The sequence below is a fragment of the Hippichthys cyanospilos genome, chromosome 16 (assembly GCF_059441005.1).
Source record: "Hippichthys cyanospilos isolate Australia breed blue-spotted pipefish chromosome 16, RoL_Hcya_1.0, whole genome shotgun sequence".
NCBI classification, from domain to species: domain Eukaryota; kingdom Metazoa; phylum Chordata; class Actinopteri; order Syngnathiformes; family Syngnathidae; genus Hippichthys; species Hippichthys cyanospilos.
Genome location: NC_142384.1, coordinates 17,314,190 through 17,339,216, shown reverse-complemented (window position 1 = coordinate 17,339,216; position 25,027 = coordinate 17,314,190). Strand labels below are relative to the sequence as shown.

The 25,027-nt window shown below is 50.8% G+C and overlaps 4 protein-coding genes across 4 annotated transcripts; 3 read left to right on the top strand and 1 right to left on the bottom strand.

The window, feature by feature from the left end:
• Nucleotides 1–69: 69 nt before the first annotated feature.
• LOC148411059 (uncharacterized) lies at nt 70–3,240 on the top strand. Its single transcript, XM_088437880.1, has 11 exons — nt 70–429; nt 502–582; nt 649–781; nt 841–926; nt 1,438–1,602; nt 1,711–1,818; nt 2,255–2,323; nt 2,412–2,527; nt 2,659–2,724; nt 2,784–2,852; nt 2,966–3,240. The coding sequence occupies exons 1-11, from the start codon at nt 217–219 to the stop codon at nt 3,084–3,086; spliced, it is 1,227 nt and encodes a 408-aa protein (XP_088294006.1). The 5' UTR covers nt 70–216; the 3' UTR covers nt 3,087–3,240.
• A 1,450-nt stretch (nt 3,241–4,690) lies between these two features.
• On the bottom strand, nt 4,691–6,110 carry LOC148411058 (testisin-like). Its single transcript, XM_088436882.1, has 5 exons — nt 6,065–6,110; nt 5,595–5,769; nt 5,262–5,515; nt 5,092–5,189; nt 4,691–5,008 (listed from the first exon to the last, which is right to left on the bottom strand). The coding sequence occupies exons 2-5, from the start codon at nt 5,684–5,686 to the stop codon at nt 4,691–4,693; spliced, it is 762 nt and encodes a 253-aa protein (XP_088293008.1). The 5' UTR covers nt 5,687–5,769; nt 6,065–6,110.
• Nucleotides 6,111–14,622: 8,512 nt separating this feature from the next.
• LOC148411057 (transmembrane protease serine 9-like) lies at nt 14,623–20,024 on the top strand. Its single transcript, XM_088436881.1, has 10 exons — nt 14,623–14,662; nt 15,283–15,303; nt 15,447–15,615; nt 16,275–16,537; nt 16,654–16,796; nt 16,887–17,205; nt 17,949–18,123; nt 18,191–18,426; nt 19,140–19,237; nt 19,306–20,024. The coding sequence occupies exons 1-10, from the start codon at nt 14,623–14,625 to the stop codon at nt 19,663–19,665; spliced, it is 1,824 nt and encodes a 607-aa protein (XP_088293007.1). The 3' UTR covers nt 19,666–20,024.
• A 943-nt stretch (nt 20,025–20,967) lies between these two features.
• foxj1a (forkhead box J1a) lies at nt 20,968–24,822 on the top strand. Its single transcript, XM_088437442.1, has 3 exons — nt 20,968–21,105; nt 22,002–22,575; nt 23,291–24,822. The coding sequence occupies exons 2-3, from the start codon at nt 22,060–22,062 to the stop codon at nt 24,047–24,049; spliced, it is 1,275 nt and encodes a 424-aa protein (XP_088293568.1). The 5' UTR covers nt 20,968–21,105; nt 22,002–22,059; the 3' UTR covers nt 24,050–24,822.
• The last annotated feature ends 205 nt before the right edge of the window (nt 24,823–25,027 follow it).

Genomic DNA, 25,027 nt, shown 5'->3' with positions numbered 1-25,027 from the left:
GTTTGGAGGCCTTTTCTGCTTTGAAACAAATACTTACAAGGTAAGGAAGATTTAGCGTCAGTTAACTTCCATTTTACAGTGAACGTAAATGGAAGGAAGCTAAGGCGTTCCGTCGTCCTTTCGGACCATGAACGCACCAGGCGTTGCCTGGCGACGCAATAATCACTTCCCGGCAACGACTACACTCAAGCACACAAGCGGCCGCATTCTGGAACGATGCGGCGGGGCGACGACGAGGAGACCTTCTCGGACCTGTTGGATTTGAGTTTCGGGGGCCCACGCACGGGCTTGCTGGACTTGGGTTACCTGCGGCGGCTACTCCTGGCGCTGCTCAGCCGCTTGGGCATCCGTGACGTCAGCGCCGTCGAGCGCTTTCGCGGCTCCGGACTCCTGGAACGCGTTCGGGCCTGCGAGGACGGACTGGAAGAGGTTGGTGCACAACGTAAAGTTGATTGTGTGCAAACGTAATTACTTCTGGGTCCGCTTCTGGGTCCGCGTCAGGCCTTGCGGCTCGCTCAGGAAGTCCAGGAACAGATGTCGACCATGAAACAGCGTGCTGAGGAGCTTCACATCCGCCAGCAGGTCCGTTTTCGAACTTTGCGACGTCGGTCGTTACTTTAGCCGCGGTGACGTGACAAACGTCCACAGGGTCTCGAGTCCGGATACTTGGACGAACTAAAGAAGGCGGACGCTCGGCTGCGAGCTCGCGTGGATGCGCTGGAAGCCGCGAAGGCGGACGGAGCGCAGATGGAAGTCCTGCGGCAACTCATAGGCGACACAGGTGCGTTCCGGATTTCTCGAGGGCGCGTCTTCGCTCACTTCGTTCGTTTTCACGTTCAGACCGCCGCGAGGCGTGCAGAGTGCTGGACGAGCGCGTCAGGCTGCACGAAGATGCCATTGAGCGGCTCGCCGAACAGTGTCGTCAGGTGAGCCACGCAGAGGCGGAGCAACGTGGGATGACATATTCTGAAAACACCTTTGGGGTTGCTTTCACTCAGAAAGTTGGATCGAATGAAGTACCCGCTTTAAGAAGTGTTAAGTTCAAAATCTATGTCCAAAAGAATAGCGCCACTACTTGGGTTGGGTAGCCCCAAAAATCCCAAAACAACCGGCTTAATAATAGTCCAATTTTGTCAAAAATTGATGGACCCAACTTTTGGAGTTACAGTGTTTTTATATTTTAAATGGGTCAAATGAAGAACTCACATTTTAAAACCTGTTGGTTGAAAAAGAACCCAATTTGGGTCCAAAACAGACAAATCTGGTTCCTGGGTCCAACATTCTAAAAGCAAGCACAATCCAGCTGTATCAATGTTCTTCGCAAAAACGTCTGAAAGCAGCTACTCAAAGAACACTGGCACCATTGGATTAGAATATCATTGATGATGCATCCCCCTGATGACATCGTCGTTTTGACGTCACTTCGTCTGACCTCAGCTGGATGACCTCCAAGAGGCATTGGACCGCATGATGTCGCCTTTGACCTCTGATCCCTCCGAGCGGAGAGGTCACAGCCCGGAAGGCCTGGGCAAAAAGTTGAGTCTCCTACTAGAGCGCAAGACGGCCGATGGTGTGCGGCGGCAGCGGGAGGAAGATGCCAAGGTCAACGAATCAAACGCATCCAGCAACAGGACACGTTTTATGATGTCACTGATTGTGTGTGTCTGTTTTCATTCCTATGCAAAATTTATGAACGTTTGCGTGCGGCAGATTGGCGAGCAGGCGTCCATTTTGAAGCTTCAAAGTGAGTGTGACAAACTCCAAGAAGCCATCACGCGTCTCCATGACGACAACAAATACAAACAAATCCACATCCAGGTACACGAAGGCGCTCACACGCGCAGTATTAAAACATAGGATGCACTGCAATTAAGCTACCAAAAATACGGCCCGGGGGCCATTTGCGGCCCAGCATCCACATTTTAGTGGCCTGCTGCATATATTAAAATTACACAAGGTTCAGAGTAGGGTTTGTTGTTCTGTGGCTGTGTTCCAATTAGTTTGACACGTCTAAATCTCCGGTAGCTGCTGGCGTGAGGACGAGATGTACGGTGCATTCGTATGCAGTCAGACATTTCAAACTCATGCAGAAAAAAAGCCCATTGATGCATTAATAATAATAATAATATGACTGCAGAAAAAATGCTCCACAAAATTAAAAAATTGCTCCTCAAATTACACCAATAATAGGAAAAAAAGTTAGGGAGTTAGGGGTGTGAAAAAAAACATCTGAAGTGTCACGTGGTTTCCATAGCAACTGCTGAGGACCTCCGATGAGCTACAGGAAAATAAAGTGGACAAACGTTCGCTTCACGCCGAAGTCGTAAGATTCCTGTCTGAAAGTATCGCCTGACTCCGGTATTCTGATGATCCATGACGGAGGCGTGTGTGTGTGTGTGCACGCATCACAGAAGAAACAACTGGATGAAGCTCAGCGAAAGATCTTCCAGTTGAGCCGCGAGAAGCCGCGGAGTCCGGAAGATGCTCATGATGACGCCGGGGAAGCCACTGCCGCCGGGATCAGAAAGTAAGGACAATTTTTCAACGGTAACGTGTTTATAGCAGTTTAATAACAGGGAAAGAATAACGATGTATTGTGTGAGCAAAAGTGTAACGATTTGTAATTAACCGTGTTAACGATAATTATGGTGTGTGCAGACAGCTTCTGGATTCACATCATTGTCTGTCATGTGATCGTCAAGTTGTGAGACATCTTCATGCAGCGTGAGTCCTTCTGGAAACACACACACACCTGCCATCACTCATTTTTTGTGTACCTGCAGGAAAAGTGTGTCAGGGGCGTGGCCCAACAATGGGGGCAGGCCTTTTTTGACAGACTTGACACACTTCAGGTGAGCGCCTCCTGTTGAAAGTATGAGGAACGTCATGGAGTTCAAATTTGAGTTGAAAGTTCAAATTTTGCAAGACAATCAAATAAGGTAACATGTGGGGGGGTGGCACACAGGTATCCTCCAGTGTCCCGCAGCTGCGGCGGGGGCCACACGGTGACCTTCGCCCCCCAGCGCCGCCTCAGCGGGGGGAGGCCCCGCAGCCAGACAGTGGGGGAAGCCGCTGGGCCCGTATGACTCTTGCCGCACACATAATCACTGATATGAAAACGCAAAGTTTCACAGATACACACACGCACCTGGACAGCCAGGGAACTCGGAAGAGTGGGCTTCCAGAAAACATAGGCCGCTTCTTCTTCTTCTGCCTCGTCATCTTCATCGCACAGCATTCATGATACCAACATGGCCGTCACCAGCACATAGTAACGTGACATGGAGTCAAGAAGTCGGCCTCATCACTCGGTGGCGTGAGTTGTGCGCTGCGCTGGCTTCCAGTGACGTCAGACGTTTTGCCGCTCACAAATAAAGTTGATTTGAATAGTTGTGGCAAACTTGGTTATCTTGTGCTTTAAACATGATTTGTGCTGTTTTGAATTCGACTAACTCAAAAATGAAGTGTTTTTGCATTCAGGTAAAGTGTTTTGATTTTAATTTCGATTTTGTTAACGCCGATTGAGTGACGTTTGACTACACTCTGACGTCATTTTCTCTCCGCGCCGCCCTTGTCAAGAATCGTCGTCTACTCTAGACACCTTTACGAGGTATGTTGTTATCTTGTGTTTTGAAAATAATTATGTCACAGAAACAGCAAATTCAATCTATTCTTTTTTAAAGTAAAAGCTATTTGTATGTAGTTGATTGTGGTGCGTAATGATGAACCGTGATTCAATAGGTGTATTCAAAAGAGCTAAGAGCTAACGCGCTACTATTGTGTTATTAGTATAATTGTTTCTGTTTCCGGTGAAAACTAATTCCGGTGAATTAAACATATGAACTTCAAATACTGTAAAAATGTAAATTTAAGAGGGAGTGCTAGTTTTATTCTATATAGTACAATCTAGTCACTTGAGCTAATGAGAAAGACGAGTCTGGTCTCCAATTTCTCATTTCAGGCCTAAAACCGTAGCATGGCGATAGGAAAATTGTTATTGTACATAATTTGCATGTGTGAAAATAAAGTATATTCTTAAGAAGGTTTTTGAAGGCACTATTTTGCAAATTTCCCCCTCCCAGCCCAGTTGGTGGTCTCACCTTGCTATGAAAGATGTGGATGAGGGTCTCTTCTGAAAAATCTGTTGTATTGATTTTTATTATAAACAGCCTGCATTGCTGCTCTGATTTTTTTTAATCATACACTGAATTCTGCGCAAAAAAAACCCCAGCCTCTTCTGGTTGGCCAAGAGATATTTTTCTATGTTCTTTTCAACCGCCCACAAAATAAAACTCAAGGCAGAATTATTTTCGATCTTTTTTTAATTTAAACCTTAATTTCTGGACATGGAGATGGAATTGAAAACAGTGCAAAAAGATGTCAATGTAAACAATTTTCAGCCAAAGTGAAAACACGTGTGGCCTTCAGAAAAGAATACAGCAAAGGCACGTCTTCATGAGGGACGAAGGGAAAGGGGCAACGTTGTCGAAACCCGAACACACGAAACGAAACACGGCGGTTTTTACTTCACACGTGTACTCAAAACAAACGTAAAACGATCATCAAAATGAGGTTGAAATAAATTAAAGAACAGTATATCAAAGTCGGCAAGAAGCCGCGGCCAGAAGCCGCAGTCCTTTAAAGCGCCTCAGATTCACCCCAAATTAGGTTCAGCACTTAGTAAGGTTGATTAGGTGTGTCCTGAAACCACGGTGACGGCGTGAATCCCCACCGCAAGTACCACCATCCAGTTGAAAAAGCTGAGAAGGGGTGGCGCTGAGGAAGTGGCGATGGCGGGGGGGATGGTGCTGTTAGGAGGAATGGGTGACAAAAATTCCCCCACCTGCTCCACCAGAAAACTGTTGAAGACTGCGAGTTGAGGGAAGGTGGTTATTTCAGTCTGCCGTGCTTTTCGCCGTCTCCTGTTGTTGTTGGTATCGGGCGAGAGCACCGCCGCCTGGTACCAGAACCTGTCCAGCCGGCACATCAAGGGACCGCCCGCATCTTCCTGGATGGACACGAGTCACAGGGGAGGAAGTTACAAGATGAAGCCGACCTTACTGTGAAAGACGCTCAAGTGATGAAGGTCACCTGGTCTAGTTGCAGACGCCGCGTACAAATGTTCTCGGCGGGGGCCGCGTTCCCGCAGTTCACCACCGACGTGGAGACCTCCTGCAAGGTCTCCTCCTCTACGTTGTGAAACAGGACATGAAGGCAACCGAGTCCACTAATGTGCATTGGTCGAGGACAATTTTAAGTACCTCCTCCTCGGCCCGCGCTCCATCCGGCGGCAAAGCAGGTGGACCCCGGGGCGAAGGTCTGCCCGTTGTCCATGCAGATGGGCTGGATAAAGTTGTTCAGCGTGGGCCGGGACGCCAGCTTCAAGATGGCCACGCTTTGCCCCGACACGTCGCTGCGTTCGATCGTGTTTACGCTCAGCTCCTGCTCGAAGGGGTTGGGGCCGTTCTGGTTCAAGCGACCCAGGAAGACCTTCCACTCGGAAGGCGAGTCGGACCTGCGGCGAGCGAGACCGACATAAGTAAGGATGCTACGAGGGCCGCGGAATTTTTTTGCGCGGTAACTGGCCGACTGACTCGTCGAAGCATCCCGCGCTGCTGAGCACGGCGTCCTCGGACACCAGCGTGCCGCCGCAGGCGTGACTTCCGTTCAGGTGGAGACTCGCCATCCAGGGCCACGCGCCCGCCTCGGCTGATGTCGTTCCTGGGCCTGACAGGCGCGGGTTCAACGGCGCGCTACCGCACAATACGCCTGAGGAAAGCATACATCAAAAGATAATATTTTTGGCAAACGGCCACTGTAGTTCCACATTTTTCTACAATTTAACACACTAACCTAGGAAGCGAGCTGTATCGATCATTTTGCAATTTTGTCTCTTTTGTCCGAAAGATATGTAAACAAAATATTTCTGGAATTAAACATTTTTCACAACAATTTAGGTGGGCTTCAAGTCGTTTTTTATTTTGGAACAAACATTTTTAATTTTTTTTTTTCATCAAGATTAAAGGAGGCCTTCTTTTGCAAACTGTGAAGAAGCTCTACTCACGTTGGGGCGGCTCCTCGGCGGCCGCGCTGGTTGTTGTTTCCTCGGGCGCCGCGCTGGTTGTTGTTTCCTCAGGCGCCGCGCTGGTTGTTGTTTCCTCAGGCGCCGCGCTGGTCGTTGTTTCCTCGGGCGCCGCGCTGGTCGTTGTTTCCTCAGGCGCCGCGCTGGTTGTTGTTTCCTCAGGTGCCGCGCTAGTCGTTGTTTCCTCAGGCGCCGCGCTGGTCGTTGTTTCTTCAGGCGCCGTGCTGGTTGTTGTTTCCTCGGGTGCCGCGCTGGTCGTTGTTCCCTCAGGCGCCGCGCTGGTTGTTGTTTCTTCAGGCGCCGCGCTGGTTGTTGTTTCCATGGGCGCCGCGCTGGTTGTTGTTGCCTCGGGCGCCGCGCTGGTCGTTGTTTCCATGGGCGCCGCGCTGGTTGTTGTTTCCTCAGGCGCCGCGCTGGTTGTTGTTTCCTCGGGCGCCGCGCTGGTCGTTGTATCCTCAGGCGCCGCGCTGGTTGTTGTTTCCTCAGGTGCCGCGCTAGTCGTTGTTTCCTCAGGCGCCGCACTGGTTGTTGTTTCTCCAGGTGCCGCGCTGGTTGTTGTTTCCTCGGGCGCCGCGCTGGTTGTTGTTTCTTCAGGCGCCGCACTGGTAGTTGTTTCCTCAGGCGCCGCGCTGGTCGTTGTTTCCTCAGGCGCCGCGCTGGTCGTTGTTTCTACAGGCGCCGCGCTGGTTGTTGTTTCCTCGGGCGCCGCGCTGGTAGTTGTTTCTTCAGGTGCCGCGCTGGTTGTTGTTTCCTCGGGCGCCGCGCTGGTTGTTGTTTCTTCAGGCGCCGCACTGGTTGTTGTTTCCTCAGGCGCCGCGCTGGTTGTTGTTTCTTCAGGCGCCGCGCTGGTCGTTGTTTCCTCGGGCGCCGCGCTGGTTGTTGTTTCCTCGGGCGCCGCGCTGGTCGTTGTTTCTACAGGCGCCGCGCTGGTTGTTGTTTCCTCGGGCGCCGCGCTGGTTGTTGTTTCTTCTGGCGCCGCGCTGGTTGTTGTTTCCTCAGGCGCCGCGCTGGTTGTTGTTTCTTCAGGCGCCGCGCTGGTCGTTGTTTCCTCGGGCGCCGCGCTGGTTGTTGTTTCCTCGGGCGCCGCGCTGGTCGTTGTTTCCTCGGGCGCCGCGCTGGTTGTTGTTTCCTCAGGCGCCGCGCTGGTTGTTGTTTCTTCAGGCGCCGCGCTGGTTGTTGTTTCCATGGGCGCCGCGCTGGTTGTTGTTTCCTCGGGCGCCGCGCTGGTTGTTGTTTCTTCTGGCGCCGCGCTGGTTGTTGTTTCCTCAGGCGCCGCGCTGGTTGTTGTTTCTTCAGGCGCCGCGCTGGTCGTTGTTTCCATGGGCGCCGCGCTGGTTGTTGTTTCCTCAGGCGCCGCGCTGGTTGTTGTTTCCTCAGGTGCCGCGCTAGTCGTTGTTTCCTCAGGCGCCGCACTGGTTGTTGTTTCTTCAGGTGCCGCGCTGGTTGTTGTTTCCTCGGGCGCCGCGCTGGTTGTTGTTTCTTCAGGCGCCGCACTGGTAGTTGTTTCCTCAGGCGCCGCGCTGGTCGTTGTTTCCTCAGGCGCCGCGCTGGTCGTTGTTTCTACAGGCGCCGCGCTGGTTGTTGTTTCCTCGGGCGCCGCGCTGGTAGTTGTTTCTTCAGGTGCCGCGCTGGTTGTTGTTTCCTCGGGCGCCGCGCTGGTTGTTGTTTCTTCAGGCGCCGCACTGGTTGTTGTTTCCTCAGGCGCCGCGCTGGTTGTTGTTTCTTCAGGCGCCGCGCTGGTCATTGTTTCCTCGGGCGCCGCGCTGGTTGTTGTTTCCTCGGGCGCCGCGCTGGTCGTTGTTTCTACAGGCGCCGCGCTGGTTGTTGTTTCCTCGGGCGCCGCGCTGGTAGTTGTTTCTTCAGGTGCCGCGCTGGTTGTTGTTTCCTCGGGCGCCGCGCTGGTTGTTGTTTCTTCAGGCGCCGCACTGGTTGTTGTTTCCTCAGGCGCCGCGCTGGTTGTTGTTTCTTCAGGCGCCGCGCTGGTCGTTGTTTCCTCGGGCGCCGCGCTGGTTGTTGTTTCCTCGGGCGCCGCGCTGGTCGTTGTTTCTACAGGCGCCGCGCTGGTTGTTGTTTCCTCGGGCGCCGCGCTGGTTGTTGTTTCTTCTGGCGCCGCGCTGGTTGTTGTTTCCTCAGGCGCCGCGCTGGTTGTTGTTTCTTCAGGCGCCGCGCTGGTCGTTGTTTCCTCGGGCGCCGCGCTGGTTGTTGTTTCCTCGGGCGCCGCGCTGGTCGTTGTTTCCTCGGGCGCCGCGCTGGTTGTTGTTTCCTCAGGCGCCGCGCTGGTTGTTGTTTCTTCAGGCGCCGCGCTGGTTGTTGTTTCCATGGGCGCCGCGCTGGTTGTTGTTTCCTCGGGCGCCGCGCTGGTTGTTGTTTCTTCTGGCGCCGCGCTGGTTGTTGTTTCCTCAGGCGCCGCGCTGGTTGTTGTTTCTTCAGGCGCCGCGCTGGTCGTTGTTTCCATGGGCGCCGCGCTGGTTGTTGTTTCCTCAGGCGCCGCGCTGGTTGTTGTTTCCTCAGGTGCCGCGCTAGTCGTTGTTTCCTCAGGCGCCGCACTGGTTGTTGTTTCTTCAGGTGCCGCGCTGGTTGTTGTTTCCTCGGGCGCCGCGCTGGTTGTTGTTTCTTCAGGCGCCGCACTGGTAGTTGTTTCCTCAGGCGCCGCGCTGGTCGTTGTTTCCTCAGGCGCCGCGCTGGTCGTTGTTTCTACAGGCGCCGCGCTGGTTGTTGTTTCCTCGGGCGCCGCGCTGGTAGTTGTTTCTTCAGGTGCCGCGCTGGTTGTTGTTTCCTCGGGCGCCGCGCTGGTTGTTGTTTCTTCAGGCGCCGCACTGGTTGTTGTTTCCTCAGGCGCCGCGCTGGTTGTTGTTTCTTCAGGCGCCGCGCTGGTCATTGTTTCCTCGGGCGCCGCGCTGGTTGTTGTTTCCTCGGGCGCCGCGCTGGTCGTTGTTTCTACAGGCGCCGCGCTGGTTGTTGTTTCCTCGGGCGCCGCGCTGGTTGTTGTTTCCTCAGGCGCCGCGCTGGTTGTTGTTTCTTCAGGCGCCGCGCTGGTCGTTGTTTCCTCGGGCGCCGCGCTGGTTGTTGTTTCCTCGGGCGCCGCGCTGGTCGTTGTTTCTACAGGCGCCGCGCTGGTTGTTGTTTCCTCGGGCGCCGCGCTGGTTGTTGTTTCTTCAGGCGCCGCGCTGGTTGTTGTTTCCTCGGGTGCCGCGCTGGTCGTTGTTTCCTCAGGCGCCGCGCTGGTTGTTGTTTCTTCAGGCGCCGCGCTGGTTGTTGTTTCCATCGGCGCCGCGCTGGTTGTTGTTTCCTCAGGCGCCGCGCTGGTTGTTGTTTCCTCGGGTGCCGCGCTGGTCGTTGTTTCCATGGGCGCCGCGCTGGTTGTTGTTTCCTCAGGCGCCGCGCTGGTTGTTGTTTCCTCGGGCGCCGCGCTGGTCGTTGTTTCCTCAGGCGCCGCGCTGGTTGTTGTTTCCTCAGGTGCCGCGCTAGTCGTTGTTTCCTCAGGCGCCGCGCTGGTCGTTGTTTCCACGGGCGCCGCGCTGGTTGTTGTTTCCTCAGGCGCCGCGCTGGTTGTTGTTTCTTCAGGCGCCGCGCTGGTCGTTGTTTCCTCGGGCGCCGCGCTGGTTGTTGTTTCCTCAGGCGCCGCGCTGGTCGTTGTTTCTTCAGGCGCCGCGCTGGTTGTTGTCTCACCTGGCGCCGCGCTGGTCGTTGTTTCTTCAGGCGCCGCCCTGGTTGTTGTGTCCTCGGGCGCCGCGCTGGTCGTTGTTTCCTCAGGCGCCGCGCTGGTTGTTGTTTCCTCGGGTGCCGCGCTGGTCGTTGTTTCCTCAGGCGCCGCGCTGGTTGTTGTTTCCTCGGGCGCCGCGCTGGTTGTTGTTTCCTCAGGCGCCGCGCTGGTCGTTGTTTCTTCAGGCGCCGCGCTGGTTGTTGTCTCACCTGGCGCCGCGCTGGTCGTTGTTTCTTCAGGCGCCGCGCTGGTTGTTGTGTCCTCGGGCGCCGCGCTGGTCGTTGTTTCCTCGGGTGCCGCGCTGGTCGTTGTTTCCTCAGGCGCCGCGCTGGTTGTTGTGTCCTCGGGCGCCGCGCTGGTCGTTGTTTCCTCAGGCGCCGCGCTGGTTGTTGTTTCCTCGGGTGCCGCGCTGGTCGTTGTTTCCTCAGGCGCCGCGCTGGTTGTTGTTTCTTCAGGCGCCGCGCTGGTTGTTGTTTCCATGGGCGCCGCGCTGGTTGTTGTTTCCTCAGGCGCCGCGCTGGTTGTTGTTTCCTCGGGTGCCGCGCTGGTCGTTGTTTCCATGGGCGCCGCGCTGGTTGTTGTTTCCTCAGGCGCCGCGCTGGTTGTTGTTTCCTCGGGCGCCGCGCTGGTCGTTGTTTCCTCAGGCGCCGCGCTGGTCGTTGTTTCCTCAGGTGCCGCGCTAGTCGTTGTTTCCTCAGGCGCCGCGCTGGTCGTTGTTTCCTCAGGCGCCGCGCTGGTTGTTGTTTCTTCAGGCGCCGCGCTGGTTGTTGTTTCTTCAGGCGCCGCGCTGGTCGTTGTTTCCTCGGGCGCCGCGCTGGTTGTTGTTTCCTCGGGCGCCGCGCTGGTCGTTGTTTCCATGGGCGCCGCGCTGGTTGTTGTTTCCTCGGGCGCCGCGCTGGTCGTTGTTTCCTCGGGCGCCGCGCTGGTCGTTGTTTCCTCAGGCGCCGCACTGGTTGTTGATTCTTCAGGCGCCGCGCTGGTCGTTGTTTCCACGGGCGCCGCGCTGGTGGTTGTTTCCTCGGGCGCCGCGCTGGTAGTTGTTTCCCCTGGCGCCGCGCTGGTCGTTGTTTCTTCAGGCGCCGCGCTGGTTGTTGTTTCCTCAGGCGCCGCGCTGGTTATTGTTTCCCCTGGTGCCGCGCTGGTCGTTGTTTCTTCAGGCGCCGCGCTGGTTGTTGTTTCCTCGGGCGCCGCGCTGGTCGTTGTTTCCTCAGGCGCCGCGCTGGTCGTTGTTTCCCCAGGCGCCGCGCTGGTCGTTGTTTCTTTAAAAGTTAATTTCACACAGTAACATATAACATAAGCTTTATCAATCAGGTTTTAGTGTGATACTTGACTTTTGTGTTCAAAACATGTGCGAATGAAACACTTTTGAATTCAAGTAAAAGCTCTACTCACGAGTCACCGCCATGGTTGTTTGTGTTTCTGCTCTGCACTCTGAAAAGTAAAAAGACAAATTGACTTGCTGTAACATTATAGCAGGTCGGTGTTTCATAAGTTGGATGATTCATTTTTACATCCTATTAGTATTTGACAGATAATATCATTAGCAGTAGCTATTTCTGTATTTTCGGTTAGCTTTGTTTCTCTTTAATCAAAATTCACTTCCGGTACCCTTAGCAGTTGATAGACTCACCACCTGCCCCGCCTCAACTTTTGGTAGATTCAGAATACGACATTAAATCCTCGTCAATAATTTAACTGTGGCTTACACTATAATTGGCATGTATGTAACATTGATGATGTGAATTTAAACAGCTTCTGTGAAATGATTTTCCCTAACCTTTACACATATTTGAATTTGTCGTCGATAAAATGCAAAGGTCTCGTTTTCGAATGTTTTACTTTGCCGTGGACGAAATGGAAATATTCAGCTTTCAAATGTTTCTAAAGCGAGCAAGAAAACAAAATGAGAGAGTTTACCTGAGAGCAGCATCATATTCAGTAAAACCAAAGTCACCGTTGACACGGCCATGGTCAGGTGCCTCGAAGATGATGACGGCAGCCGCAATACCATTAAGTACCCGTGCGGGACGTGCCCACACACACGTAGCCACGCCCCCAGATCTTTATTAAGATTGGAATGAGTTATTCTTCTCCTAATAGATGAGTCATAAATTCCACATTGTTCTTTTTCGGCAGATTGTACGAACAATGCCGGCAACATGATGACGGTTTTCATCTTTTTGTCAAACTTGAAATTCAGCAGCGACAAAAATATCCTTGGCACAAAATGTCTCAATTTCTCAAAATGGTTTCAATGTCGAGTTGGCGGGAGAGCTTTCCTGTCCGCTACACTTTTTGCTCGCGCGCGCACTGTTCGTCTGCGGTCTTCGGTCCTGGTCCTCGAGGGCCCGTGTCCCGGATGTTTTGTATTTCTCTCCGTTACACGCGACGCCCGATATTCAAGCGCGCGAGATCATTTTCCGGCTTCTGTACCGGTCTGTCGTGGCCAAGACAGATTTGAGCCTTTTGGCTCAGCGCCCTATTTTCCCATTGATTTCCGTTCCTGCCCGCACCCATAGTCACCTGCAGTACAAAATTTGACTTAACAACCTCAAAAAAGGGGTCTTCAGCCGTGCCCCGCCGAATAATTGTACATGGGTTTTGACATATTTGTATGTGAAAACCCACATCACCTTGATTTGAACTTTTGCGTCCCCCGTCCAAAATGACGCCACCCGTATTTGTACGATATACAAATACGGCTTAAAAATAGTCATTTGAGCAACGTCAAAGAAGATTCGTGTGATTTGTTTACAAATGGCTCCGGTTTGCTCCCTTTTTTTTCTCAGCTGTGATATTCATGTAAATAATATTGACTAGTACCAACAAGTCGTACTTTGTTTAATAGCTTTTTAGGTCTGGACATACTGTACTATAAGTGACTTAGCGGCATGCAAGAGTGTTGAAAGAGGGCTGGGGTAGCATGCTACTATTTTATAAACATCTTCAATACTAATAGTGTCTTATCATTATTATTTTAATTATATTTCATTATACGAAGAGTCATTATACCGCGATTCGGTGGCATGCAAGGGCGTTGGGGAACTCCGCGGTTTGTCACGTTTCAGACATGAAACAAACACTTTTAAGTTCCGACGAGTTTGACAGCCGTTGATTGACAGCTGTGGAATTAGGTCGACCGCAATTGTTTCGCTAACATCAGATGCGCTCTTTTTTTTTTCTTCTTTTCAATAAACAATCGACAACGATTCAGGTTGGATTTCGCAATCCTCACAAACAAAACCTGTAATTGAATTTCACGTTGTATGCGGACACTTTGAAGCTATTTTGAGCACGCCGGGTCGGAATTTCTGAAGCGCATTTTTCATTCTCGGAAAACAGAAGCTTTATTCAAATTCCAAGTCCACGTTTTTCTTTTTCCCCCATCAATCTTGGAATTATGACCTTTTTTTTTTTCTCCGCGAGTGACATGGTGCTGCGTTATTATACGTGAAGTAATGAGGCAGAATTACATTAAAAAAAAAAACAAAAAACATCTGATCTAGAAAATGCCGAAAGACGGTGTGACTCTTGGTGACACAATTTCTGTAAGTTGTATTTTCTTTGGAAGAAAGTTGTCATTCATGATAACATGCCCAAAATGAGTCGGTTTGTTTGATCCGAAACCTTATTCAAAATTCAAGAGTTTTATCGTCGTAGTAACACCACGCAATGAAGTTCTTATTCTGTTCACTTCCCTGAGCAGACTACGTTCCATTAGTGAGCGAACAATAAAGTAGGCAATGAACTAGCATTGTCGCCATATATATTTCGTAAAGGCGAAGGCAAGGGCTGCGTACGTGCACGCACATGCACATGCGGCTCATCTGCGCCCAGTCATGCCAGCTGGTGGAAGACTTCCAAGAAATGTGTGTAAATTTAAAAAAACTACTATTTCAGGTATTTCCTCTTGGTGAAGCTGCTTGGATTCTGAGCGTGTTTATTTTGGACATATGATGATACAATAACATGAGGAATGTGAGAAGAATTCCCCACAACTTCAAATTAAACTTACTTCCTTGACCCAATAGCACTACTTTCTCTCCATCGGCCAATTGTTTTCCTAATATATTAAAACATAAAAAAGTATGTCGGGGTTCCACCGCATATACGTACCAAACTGTTATTTTGCCATCGATAACCCTAACCCTAAACCCTAGGGTTAGGTTTAGGGTTACCCTAAACCCTAGGGTTAGGTTTAGGGTTAGGGTTAGGGTTAGGGTTAGGGTTAGTCATCGGAAAGGCCTGGGGGTCCTCGGTTGAGCACGCTAGAGGTTAGCGGAGTAACTCCATTGAGTCAAGAGATAGAGACCCAAAACCAATGTCCACTACAGTGGACCCAAGAATAACCTGACTCTCAGGGGGTTTTATGTGGCTCCATCACATCAAGTTTTGACAGCTTTAAGGAAATGTAAGCGGAGGTGACGCGCCGCCTCGCCGGTGCGGCAAGGCCGCAATGTCGATTTGATTTCTTCATAGCTCAGAATATGAAAATACAATAACCTGGTTTTGACCCCTTTCCAATTCAGTGACGGTATCGACAAGATGGGGATTTTGGGCCAGGAATGCTTTTGTTGCTGCTGGTTTAGCTGGGCAAGAAGATTCAAAAAAAAGATAAGGATAACAATAGCAAGGTGTGTTCATTCACGTGAGGGTCATGATTCAACTGAAAAAAGAACAATGTTCAATTAATTCTTCGAGCTGTCGGGCGAGAAAAAATACTCCATCACAATGTGTGTGAAGAATTTGTAGGCGTGGCCATCCTGAGTGAAGGGGCGTGGCTTTGTGCCGCACACCTTAAATTGGTCTTGCAAATGTGGAAAATCTCTGCAACGACATGGCAATGTTGATGTATCTTCTGCTTTCGCTGTTTACAGGTAAAAACTTACTTTTAGTTTTGCACTTCAATTTATTTATGCAATTGTTCGCAGTGTTTTATTTTGATATTCAGACTGCTTTTAACATTTAATGTCGAGTGGCTGAAATGATGTGAAATTTGGACAATTTTAATTATGGATCTATCCGGTTTATAACCAATCTTCAACAAGTGGATTTTTTTGTCGGACCTCCTCTAATGTTTATTGAATTATTGAACATTTCGATCGCCGCGATTTTTTTTTCCTATAATTTCAACAGCTCCAAAGGGTCATCGGTATGTCTTAAAAAGTTTCATTGAATCTTGTTAGTTTAATTAAAACGTGTACGTAGCTCTCAATATTTTTGGACGGTAAATGCATTTTTTAATACAAATAGAAAATAAATGTAGGTATGTTGCTTTTTTTTTCAACCAAAAAGAAAAAAGTGCACCCAGTTTTATGCCGATTGGCCCTCACATTAAAAATGGAAAAAAAAAAACTGGGACATTTGACTTGGAGTGATTTTTGTTTTCTTTTTTCCCCCGTGGCTGATGAACGAATCAGCTTGTGCTTTTCTTGTGCAACTTGTGTCAACTTGTCGGAATGACAATGGAATTGTTTATTTTGTCTTTCATCCTCAGCGTGCGGAGCGCAACTAAATGGTGAGTTGCAGCCTTTTGTTTTTGGAAACAATCATCATAGTTGCCTTGAATGTGACTTTAAGTGCGACTTTCTCAAAGAATTGTTTGACTGACCAAGTGTAAATGATGATTTATTCAGACTTTGCGCGTGCGTGTGCGTTTAGTGTGCGGGCAGGCTCCTCTCAACAGCCGCATCGTCGGGGGGGCGGCGGCCCCCTCGGGCGCGTGGCCCTGGATGGTCAGCCTGCACACATTGAGGAGACACTTTTGCGGGGGCTCCCTCATCAACGACCGCTGGGTGCTGTCGGCGGCGCACTGCGTTCGAAATAAAAGGTGAGGGACGCCCCGACGAACTCGTTCGCCGCCATTGACGGCTAGACGCGTCATAAATCGGTTTGGACGAGCAGGCGGCAGCTTGAATACAATTTCATTCTGATAACGGTACAACAGTAATAATCGTATAACAATAATGAATGTTGTTTTCATTATTATTGAATAAAAAAATCAAATTCGTTCAAAAAAATTAAAGATAGTGAAGATAGCTAAAAATTTTAAACAATCTAATAGGAATAATGTAAAAAGTATAACACATGTATCAAAAACACGAATTACAAATTAAAAATAAATATAACACCAAAACATATATAATTAACAAAAATGATCAAATATATAATGCAATGTAAAATAACAAATAGAAATCATTATAATTCAAAATAAATACAACAATAATCTTATTACAAAATAGAACAAATATAAAAAATGTCAAATGTATACAAAATATTTTTAAAATGTTACCACTAGTAAACATGAATAATAATTTAAAATATCCATAAATATATTAATGAAATATAGAATTAGAAATGTTAAAAAAATAAACTATAATAATACAAAATCACAAGAGCAATGGCAGCAAAGCAAAATAAAATAGGAAAACAATAAGACTCCATGCGGAAAATATAAGAAGTGGTGTTTGTGCGTGCGTGTGCACGCAGTCCCAGGAGCGTAACAGCATTTTTAGGACGACAAAGCCAACAAGGATCCAATCCGAATGAGGAGCGGCGCCGAATCGCTCGGATCGTCTCGCATCCGGCCTACAACCAAGGAAGTAACGACAACGACGTGGCCCTTCTGCGGCTCGACGAGCGCGTCGCCTTCAACGACTTCATCCGGCCCGTCTGCCTGGCGGCCGCCGGGAGCGCCTTCTTCGCCGGAACCGAGGCTTGGGTCACCGGCTGGGGAAACGTCGGCTCCGACGGTCAGTCGAGTCCAACTAAATCAAAGTTTCCGTGGCGAAAACAGAATCCTTTCAAGAATTGCGTCAGCGCTGAAGTGGAGAAATATTGACACGCTTTGGCGGCGCCGCGTGCGCAGAGGCGCTGCCCTTCCCGCAGAACCTGATGGAGGTGGAGGTTCCCGTGGTGGGAAATCGTCAGTGCGCTTGTAACTACGTCAGGCCGGGAAGCATCACGGAAAACATGATTTGCGCGGGGGAGGGAGGAAAAGACTCTTGTCAGGTAAGGGCAAAAAAAAAAAGGAGATTACACCAAGCGGATTTCCCATGGGCCGAAGGTAGTTTGGCTAACGAGTTGCTGTTGTTTTTCCAGGGCGATTCCGGCGGGCCCTTGGCGAGCAAAAAAGGGGCCGTGTGGGTCCAGAGCGGCGTGGTCAGCTTCGGAATAGGCTGCGCCAGGCCTGACTTTCCGGGCGTCTACGCTCGGGTGTCCCGCTTCCAGGAGTGGATCGGCAACCATACCGCCGACAACCCGCCGGGATTTGTCACTTTCACGTCCCTGGGAACCGACCCGGACCTCGACGTCAGCTGTCTCGGGGTCCCGCCGTTCGACGGGCCCAGGCCGCCCCCCAATCTGCCGCCCGCCACGACCGCCGCCGCGACCACCGCCGCGACCACCGCCGCGCCCACGCGTGAGTAGCGATTCTCAGCCAAACGAAAACTTACCACGCGCAGAAAAAAAACAAGTGGGCGAGACCCAACGGAATATGGCCACAATGCTGCCACCTAGTGGCTAGGCGTGCTTTTGGCTAAAACTGCGCTACGCCGATGCGTGTAGCGATGGTTTTCGACGAATTTTTTTTACGCACTTGGGGGGGGGCTCACTTTAATGCCTGAATTTGAAGTTTATTCTCAGGATTCTGACTCTCACTGTTTTTATCGTTAGAATTCTGAGAATGACTTGGCTTTGAAGGGATAATCTAAGATTTAGAGCGTTTTTCATTACGGACAGCGGGAGGCGCTGCAAGCGCCGCATTTACCATTGTCCGTAGCTAGAACTAAAATGGCCGCGTCCGGAGAGGTGCCACCCTCCATGTAATATCATTTCATGATAACTGGACCTATGATTATATTTCAAACGTACTGGTGGTCATTAAAACACATTCACTCGCAAATGTTTGAAATTTACAATGATTTAAATCTTTTTTCATGAAAAACGGTCTAAATCTCACACACTGTCCCTTTAAAAGTTTTGGTCTTGACAGAATAATGAGAAAAGCTTGATATATTCTTCACTGGCATTAATCCTTTGGCAAAAACGTATATTATGAAAAAAAAAAACATATTATAAAAAAAGATTTTAGATGACATTATCCACAGAACGCTCTCGACTACCGTTACAATGTCACTGGACGTTATCCTGTGCTTTTCTCAGGTGCGCTGTGCGGCAGCGCGCCGCAGAACACGCGGCTGTCGGGCAACGGGTCGGCGTTGGCCGCGCCGCACAGCTGGCCCTGGATGGCCAGCCTGCACCGGAACGGAAGTCACGTATGCGGCGGCACGCTGGTGGCCGAGGACGCCGTGCTCAGCGGCGCGCAGTGCTTCGCGGGGTCAGCCAGCAAAGAAAAGGCGCGGCGCTCCCGGCATCCTTACTTACGGCGGTCTCGTCCGGCGCAGGTCCCGCTCGCCGTCCGAGTGGACGGTCTTCCTGGGTCAGGGCGGCGCCGCGGTGGAGCTGAGCGTGCTCAGCATCACAAACAGCACCTTTGCGGGGCGAAACGTGGCCGTCTTGAAGCTGGCGTCCCGGCCGGCGCTGTCCGACTTCATCGGGCCCATCTGCTTGGCCGGCGGGCAGGACTTCGCCAGCGGGTCCGCCTGCTGGGCTGCCGGCTGGAGCGGGGGCCAAGGAGGAGGTACGCGCACTCGCTACTCCAAATTGGTTTGGATGCATGTATATTAGTGCTGGGGTTCTCAAACCTTTTGCAATCGGGGAACCCGTTTATTACAAACAACATCCTTTAAGCCAAACCTCAGTGCCATTTTTTTTCAGCAACATATTCAACTCGACAAGAATATTTGTTACTTTTCAGCTATACTGGTTATAAAATAAAAATTGCAAATGGCACACCCCCTTTTAACAAACTGGGTCCCCCCCCAAAAGGTCGCTGCCAATTATTTGGCCAAAAACAGCATTAGTTCGCTGGCCCGTTAGCAAGCAGTTGTAGACACAAAACGCATTTTGACAAATTCCATTAAATTATTCCTTTTTTTTTTAATATATTAAACTGGTTGGATTGGTGGCTTTATTTAAGAGTCATGAATACTTTCACACTTTAATATCAAATCAAATGAACATAAATATATATTTTTTGATAACTATCCCACCGTTCAGTCCTTCCTCGATGTTACGATGGCTTCCATCGACTGAAGGAAGGCAGACAGTGCATTGCTAGTGCACTATCAACAGCGGCCAGAGGCGGCGCCAAAAACAAAGACTAAGCCAACAAGGCACAAACTGTTAAAAGATCCAGTTCCAAAACACCCCAATTATTTCACGGACCCGCCCATTTTGAAAACTACTTTATTGGCGGAATGGCTTGTCCTCATGTCCCATTCGCCATCTTAGAGGAGCAGACCTTGCATGAAGTCCAGACAACGCTTGTGGACTGCGGGAACGGGTCGTCCGCTGACAACATTTGTATGGAACCTCTGGGCCTGGACCAGGTGACCCTGAGCACTTCAGCGCGTAAGCTAGCTTCAACTTGTAACTTTTGTGACTTGCGTCCGTCCAGGAAGATGTGGGCGGCCCCTTGATGTGCAAGGTGGACGGCTTCTGGTACCAGGCGGCGGTGCTCTGGCTCAACAGCAGCGACAACAGCAGCCAAGTAGTCCGGCAAGGCCAAATGACCGTCCTCTCCAAGCTCAGCGTCTACACCGCCTTCCTGGAGGAGCAGGTGGGCGTCTTTTTGTCGCCCACCGCCGTCCCCCCCATCACCCCCGTCGTGGTCACCGCCTCGGATAACAGCGGCGTAGCCGCCGACTCCAACGCCGACCCCGTCGATTCGTCATCGCCTCCTTTCCTCAACTTCCTGGGTTGGTCGGCGACGCTCGGGCTGGGGCTAGCCATGAGCAACTTCTTCTCGAACTGCTGAAGTTTTTTTGGAGCGGATCCGAGGCACATCAAGCGTGGAGGTTCGAGCCCGTCTCGACTCCTCGGTTCCGTCTGAAACTGAAAAAAGTCCAAACGTTTGGGCGGACCGAGGAAAGCAAGTGGGAAGAGGCTCAATTGACCGAGAAATTGTGAATATTATTGAACTCTTTGAAAGACAAACACCTCAAATTACATCTATTTAATTCTTTTTTTTTTAACCATTTCATGCCTAGTTTGAGCTTTGGTGAATTTAATATGAGTAAGTTATTTTTTTAATTTATGGATATTTTACCATTTCTTGTGTACGATTTGCTTATGTTCTATCTTTTGGCTCTCCATAGCCCCTCTCTTCTTCTATGTTTTTTTTTCTGTAATATTGGTTTAATAAAGAAATGAAAAGAATGAAAAATCAGAAAATCAGTGAGTAAAAAATACACAATAAAAAAATAAAACTTCAAAAAATGCTCGTTTTTTTTTTAACGCGAACCCCATAAAATGTATTATGTTATAACGTGAAATGTAACGTGGTAAATAACTTCTATAGTAAGAAATGACAAGGATATGCGTTGGTATTGAATATTAGTGAAAAAACCAGCGCATATGAAGTTCACGCTCGCAGTCAAATAAAATTGTGCTTGTACTGCCCTCCTTTGTTCAAAATTGATCATTACATCTAAAAAAAAAACTAACGTTATTGTAGTCAACCACAATTACGCGTCATTATCGATGTAAGTGTTTTTAATGACAGGATGGCACAACATAGTGACGTCACATGGAAAAATCACGTCATTTTAAACAATGATCAAAGTCATCCGATGTAGTTTCATCCGACCAACAAAATACTGAATATACGTTTCCAAACAACACTTTCATATATGATTTCTTTTAAATAGCCTTATTTGTCCATCCTAACAAGTAGACTAAATTGGGGCGGGGCTTAAAGGTTACGAACCGTGAAGGAATGCTTATTGATTAAACTAGAAAGATTCATCGACTAATTGCGTCTGACTGACAAAAGAAAATGGTAAGCCGTAAATGGGCCCATTGCTAGCGAGATAGATAGATAGATAGATAGATAGATAGATAGATAGATAGATAGATAGATAGATAGATAGATAGATAGATAGATAGATAGATAGATAGATAGATAGATAGATAGATAGATAGATAGATAGATAGAGGTCGGCGTTGGTGTGTCTCCATGGCAACGGGCGGGCCAATGGGCGCGCGGTAGATTGTTTACAAGGGGGCGCGGCCGCCGTTGCTCGGGTTACGTGCTCAGGTATTAAAGTGGCGCTGCGGGCAGCGCGTCGTCTTCGTTTCCTTGCGTGGCTCTTTGGTCGCCGTGGCGCGCCCACGTACGTACACGCACGTACACGCACGTACACGCAGGCGGGAGGCGCGCGCAATTCACACGGAGGAGAGACGCGCTTGACTGCAGGTAAGAGCACTTTCGTCTTTTTTTTAATTTCCTTTCAACTCTTGCCGTTTCATCGTTGTCGTGAAAAAAATAAAAAGTGTTCGTCTTGCGGTGGAATTTGTGAGGCTTTCTGATCAAGTGATGAGCTCATGGCGGGAAATGGCTCGTAAAGTTCCGTGGGAGATGAAAAGGATGCGCGCGACGGGGAGTAGTCGGCCAGGTGTGAGGAGAAACGGACTGTGTTCAAATGAGCCCTCGCGCTCGCGCTCTCCTTCGCACGCTTCCTCCCTCTCTCACTTGACCGCCTTCATAGTCACGTTCTCACCTCGGCCCCGTCTCACTTGGCGCGGCTCAACCGACACCTCATGCGGTCTCGCTCATCTTAATTCACGCTAGAAACTCACTCGTGTACCCGCACAAATTTTTCGCTTTGTTTAGTATGTTGACCTACATCACACACGCACCCCTGTTTACGCACAACTTTTTCAGTTTGTTGTTTACTCCATCACTTTTCTGGCAATTCACGCATGCATTTTCAGTTTTACTGACTGACTCAGCTCACTCGCTTTTCTGTTTACTCAATCACATTTGTCTCTTAGTTTTTTTGTTCACTTACTTTTCTGTTTACTGGCTTTTCTGTTCACACGTTTCTTCAGTTTCACTCACTCACTTGTTTACTCATGCACTCACTCCTGTTTACTCACTCAGTCACTCACATTCACTCGTTCACTCCGATTTTTCAGTTTGTTTACTGACTCTCTCCCTTTTCTATTCACTCAGTTTTTTCAGTTTCATTCACTCACTCACTCGCTCACTCCTGTTTACTCACAAATGTTTCCGTTTGTTTACTCACTCACTCACTCACTCACTCACTCACTCACTCCACCGACTGACCGCGCCTCGCGAACCGTCCGCAGCGAAGCCGCGGACGACCAAGGCAACGACGAGGAGGCGAAGGTCACGGCGCTGACGAGCATGGAGTCGTGCTACCAGGGGTGTCGCGAGGACAGTCTGGAGGAGGTTCTGGTGGCGGCGGCGGCCCAGGCGGAGGCGGGCGCCCAGGCGGGCGGATCCTGGGCCGGCGCGGCCGCTCTGGACGACAGCCTGACCAGCCTGCAGTGGCTGCAGGACTTCTCCATCGTCCCCCCCGGCCGGCCGGGGCCGCCGCCCGCCCACCGCCGCCACCCGCTGGGCTGGGAGGCGCCGGCGTCCCCGCTGGCCGGCGACCCGGCCTCCCCGCTGACGCCGGGCAAGCCCACGGCGGCCGCCTTCAGCCGGCTGCTGCCGCTGCCCGCCATCGTGGCGCGCGGCCACTGCCCGGACGAGGTGGACTACAAGACGGACGCCGGCGTCAAGCCGCCCTACTCCTACGCGCACCTCATCTGCATGGCCATGAAGCACAGCAAGAACAGCAAGATGACGCTGGCCGGGATTTACAAGTGGATCACCGACAACTTCTGCTACTTCAAGCACGCCGAGCCCACCTGGCAGGTACGCAAAAACGCCGGGCGGCGCACGTTCCCCGGCTCCGGCGAGCGAGTGACGGGGGCGGGCGCCACTCCTTTCCGCCGACTTTCCTTCGCCATATAAATGATTGATGAAGCCGTCGGCATGTTCTTGTAGCGCCACCATGGGGCGGATAATATTTAACAAAGGTCAGCCGCTCCGTTTACCAAGGGGGGGGTAGCAGCATACTAATGGCGCATAGTTCGTACTTTCTGCTGTTGTTCTCCTAGCATTGTTTGGTGGTATACATACATCTAGGAGGAGAAAATAGCAAAGGGTTGCTTCCTGTTCCAACGTATTTGCTCTTGTTTTGAAAAGCCAAACAAACTGCCTGTCAAATCTTTAAAAACAAATTAGATTTGCAGAATCTCTGTTCGGGACCTTTTTGTATAGTTGGAAAGGTCCCAAAATGACAAAAAAGTAGTGATGGGAAACTGAAGCTTCATGAAGCACCGGTGGCATTTTTTTCTCCTCTAGATGGGGCTCTTGGTTTCAAGATAAACACCAGTGCAGTATTACACTCTCCCTGTCCGTTCGGAGGAGTCCAAAACTCAAATCGCAAGTGCTTCACGAAGCTTCGTTCGTCTATCGCCAACGTCTGGCGTAAAAATCTTCCTGACAAGGAACTATGTTGGGAATTAGTTGAAGAGCTTCATTATTTGCTCAACCGACGCTGAGCTCAAACCTCGTGTCCTCGCAGAACTCGATCCGCCACAACTTGTCGCTCAACAAGTGCTTCATCAAAGTCCCCCGTCAGAAGGACGAGCCGGGCAAGGGCGGCTTTTGGAAGATCGACCCGCAGTACGCCGAGCGCCTCCTGAGCGGCGCCTACAAGAAGCGCCGCATGCCGCCCGTCAGGATCAACCCGGCGCTGCAGAACCGGCTGGGGCTCTCGGTGCCGCCGCCCGCCGGGACCCCCGGCGGCGCCCTGCGCGTGGACGAGCGGTCCCAGCGGCTTCTGCGGGAGTTCGAGGAGGCTACGGAGCAGAACTGGGACGCCCCCCTGGCCGAGGGCACCATGCTGGGGTCCTGGCCCGCGCCGCGGGGCGGCACCAAGAGGAAATGGGGCCGCAGGGGCGGCGGAGGCAAGACCCCCCGTCGCTCCGGCTCCCCGCTGCTCCCCGCGGACGAGCAGAGGGAGAGCGGCCCCCTCAAGGGCGACTTCGACTGGGACGCCCTGCTGGACTCGGCGCTCAGCGGCGAGCTCAGCCTGGACGCCGGCGACGCCCTGGGACCCGTCGTCCAGGACCAGGAGCCCGGCGAGCGGGCCCACCCCTCCGCGGGGGACGCCGACGCACTGACCGAGTCCCAAAAGTCCTTCCTGGGCTCCGCCTTCTTGGAGAGCCCCTGGCCGGAGGAAGAAGTGGAACCGGAGCACGCCGACTTCCTGTGCGGCGCCGGCGTCAACCTGGAGCAACTGTTTGACCTGGCCGAACCCCCCGCGGACTCCTTGCTCTGAGGTGTTCCGACCCTCGAGCCCAAACTTTTGATACTCCTCGGGACTTCCTGTTTACATGGCACGATCGACCTTCCGACATCTATTTTCCTTATTTTCGGTAAGTGAGCTTGGGCCCCAAATCCGGCATGGATTCATCCCTTCAAAACCTATTCATCCATCCGTTTAACAAAAAATTCGTCCGATAAGCCTCCTTCCAAAAAGAAATCCATCCGTCCATCCAACAATATGTCCATTGACCTACCAACCATCCTATCAAAATCTGGATTCAATTAGGGGTACGCCTCGGATTGGTCACCAGCCCATCACAGGGTACATCTAGACAAGCGAATACACACATTCGCACACACGAAGAACATCTCCCTCAGTGTCGCTAAAGCTAATACGCTAACGGGAAGAAGCCGAAGAACCGGAGCCCGGTTTCAAACCCTGAACCGTTTGCCGCTCGACATTTGTTCACGTCGTCGAATCCTTGTCGAGCGACTGAGATGAACTCAGAAGGCAATAAACACCATCATCCAACAACTTCCTAGGCAATAAAAACCATCATCAACAACTTCCTGCTTTGGCTCCGCCTCCTCGGGCTGAACACATAATCCCGTTGTGGTTTGTTAGCGTTTGCCAAATGATGCGTTTGTCAACTTTGTGGACGTTTGTAGAAAAGACGAGTCGAAGTGAAGACGTTGGGTCATGAAAAGTCATGTGACCTGGGAACGCGCGACAAGAATGTGAGCGGAGAGGACAATTCAGTGCAGAAGTCACGCGACTGATCGTTCCGTGACATCACTCTATGACATCACACCTCATGATTGGCTTTTTTCTTTTTTATGCTATTTTTTTCTAAATAATAAAGATGTCTTTTACTGCAGCTTGCTGTCTCAGACGCTCGCGCGCGTGCACACACACACACAGGCTTTTCTATAATAGTGGGGACATGCCATTGGCATGTATTTCCTAGCCCCTAAACCTAACCTCAACCAA

What these genes read in the sequence shown, in the direction of transcription:
- LOC148411059 (XM_088437880.1), top strand. Translation starts at nt 217, where the DNA reads ATGCGGCGGGGCGACGACGAGGAGACCTTCTCGGACCTGTTGGATTTG. An exon ending in TCGCCGAACAGTGTCGTCAG is followed by an intron (nt 927 to 1,437) that starts GTGAGCCACGCA and finishes GTCTGACCTCAG; the next exon opens with CTGGATGACCTCCAAGAGGC. An exon ending in ACAAACAAATCCACATCCAG is followed by an intron (nt 1,819 to 2,254) that starts GTACACGAAGGC and finishes TGGTTTCCATAG; the next exon opens with CAACTGCTGAGGACCTCCGA.
- foxj1a (XM_088437442.1), top strand. Translation starts at nt 22,060, where the DNA reads ATGGAGTCGTGCTACCAGGGGTGTCGCGAGGACAGTCTGGAGGAGGTT. An exon ending in ACGCCGAGCCCACCTGGCAG is followed by an intron (nt 22,576 to 23,290) that starts GTACGCAAAAAC and finishes GTGTCCTCGCAG; the next exon opens with AACTCGATCCGCCACAACTT.
- LOC148411057 (XM_088436881.1), top strand. Translation starts at nt 14,623, where the DNA reads ATGGCAATGTTGATGTATCTTCTGCTTTCGCTGTTTACAG. An exon ending in GGCGCGCAGTGCTTCGCGGG is followed by an intron (nt 18,124 to 18,190) that starts GTCAGCCAGCAA and finishes CGTCCGGCGCAG; the next exon opens with GTCCCGCTCGCCGTCCGAGT. An exon ending in GAGCGGGGGCCAAGGAGGAG is followed by an intron (nt 18,427 to 19,139) that starts GTACGCGCACTC and finishes TCGCCATCTTAG; the next exon opens with AGGAGCAGACCTTGCATGAA.
- LOC148411058 (XM_088436882.1), bottom strand. Translation starts at nt 5,686, where the DNA reads ATGGCGAGTCTCCACCTGAACGGAAGTCACGCCTGCGGCGGCACGCTG. An exon ending in AGCGCGGGATGCTTCGACGA is followed by an intron (nt 5,516 to 5,594) that starts GTCAGTCGGCCA and finishes CGCTCGCCGCAG; the next exon opens with GTCCGACTCGCCTTCCGAGT. An exon ending in GAGCGCGGGCCGAGGAGGAG is followed by an intron (nt 5,190 to 5,261) that starts GTACTTAAAATT and finishes TTCACAACGTAG; the next exon opens with AGGAGGAGACCTTGCAGGAG.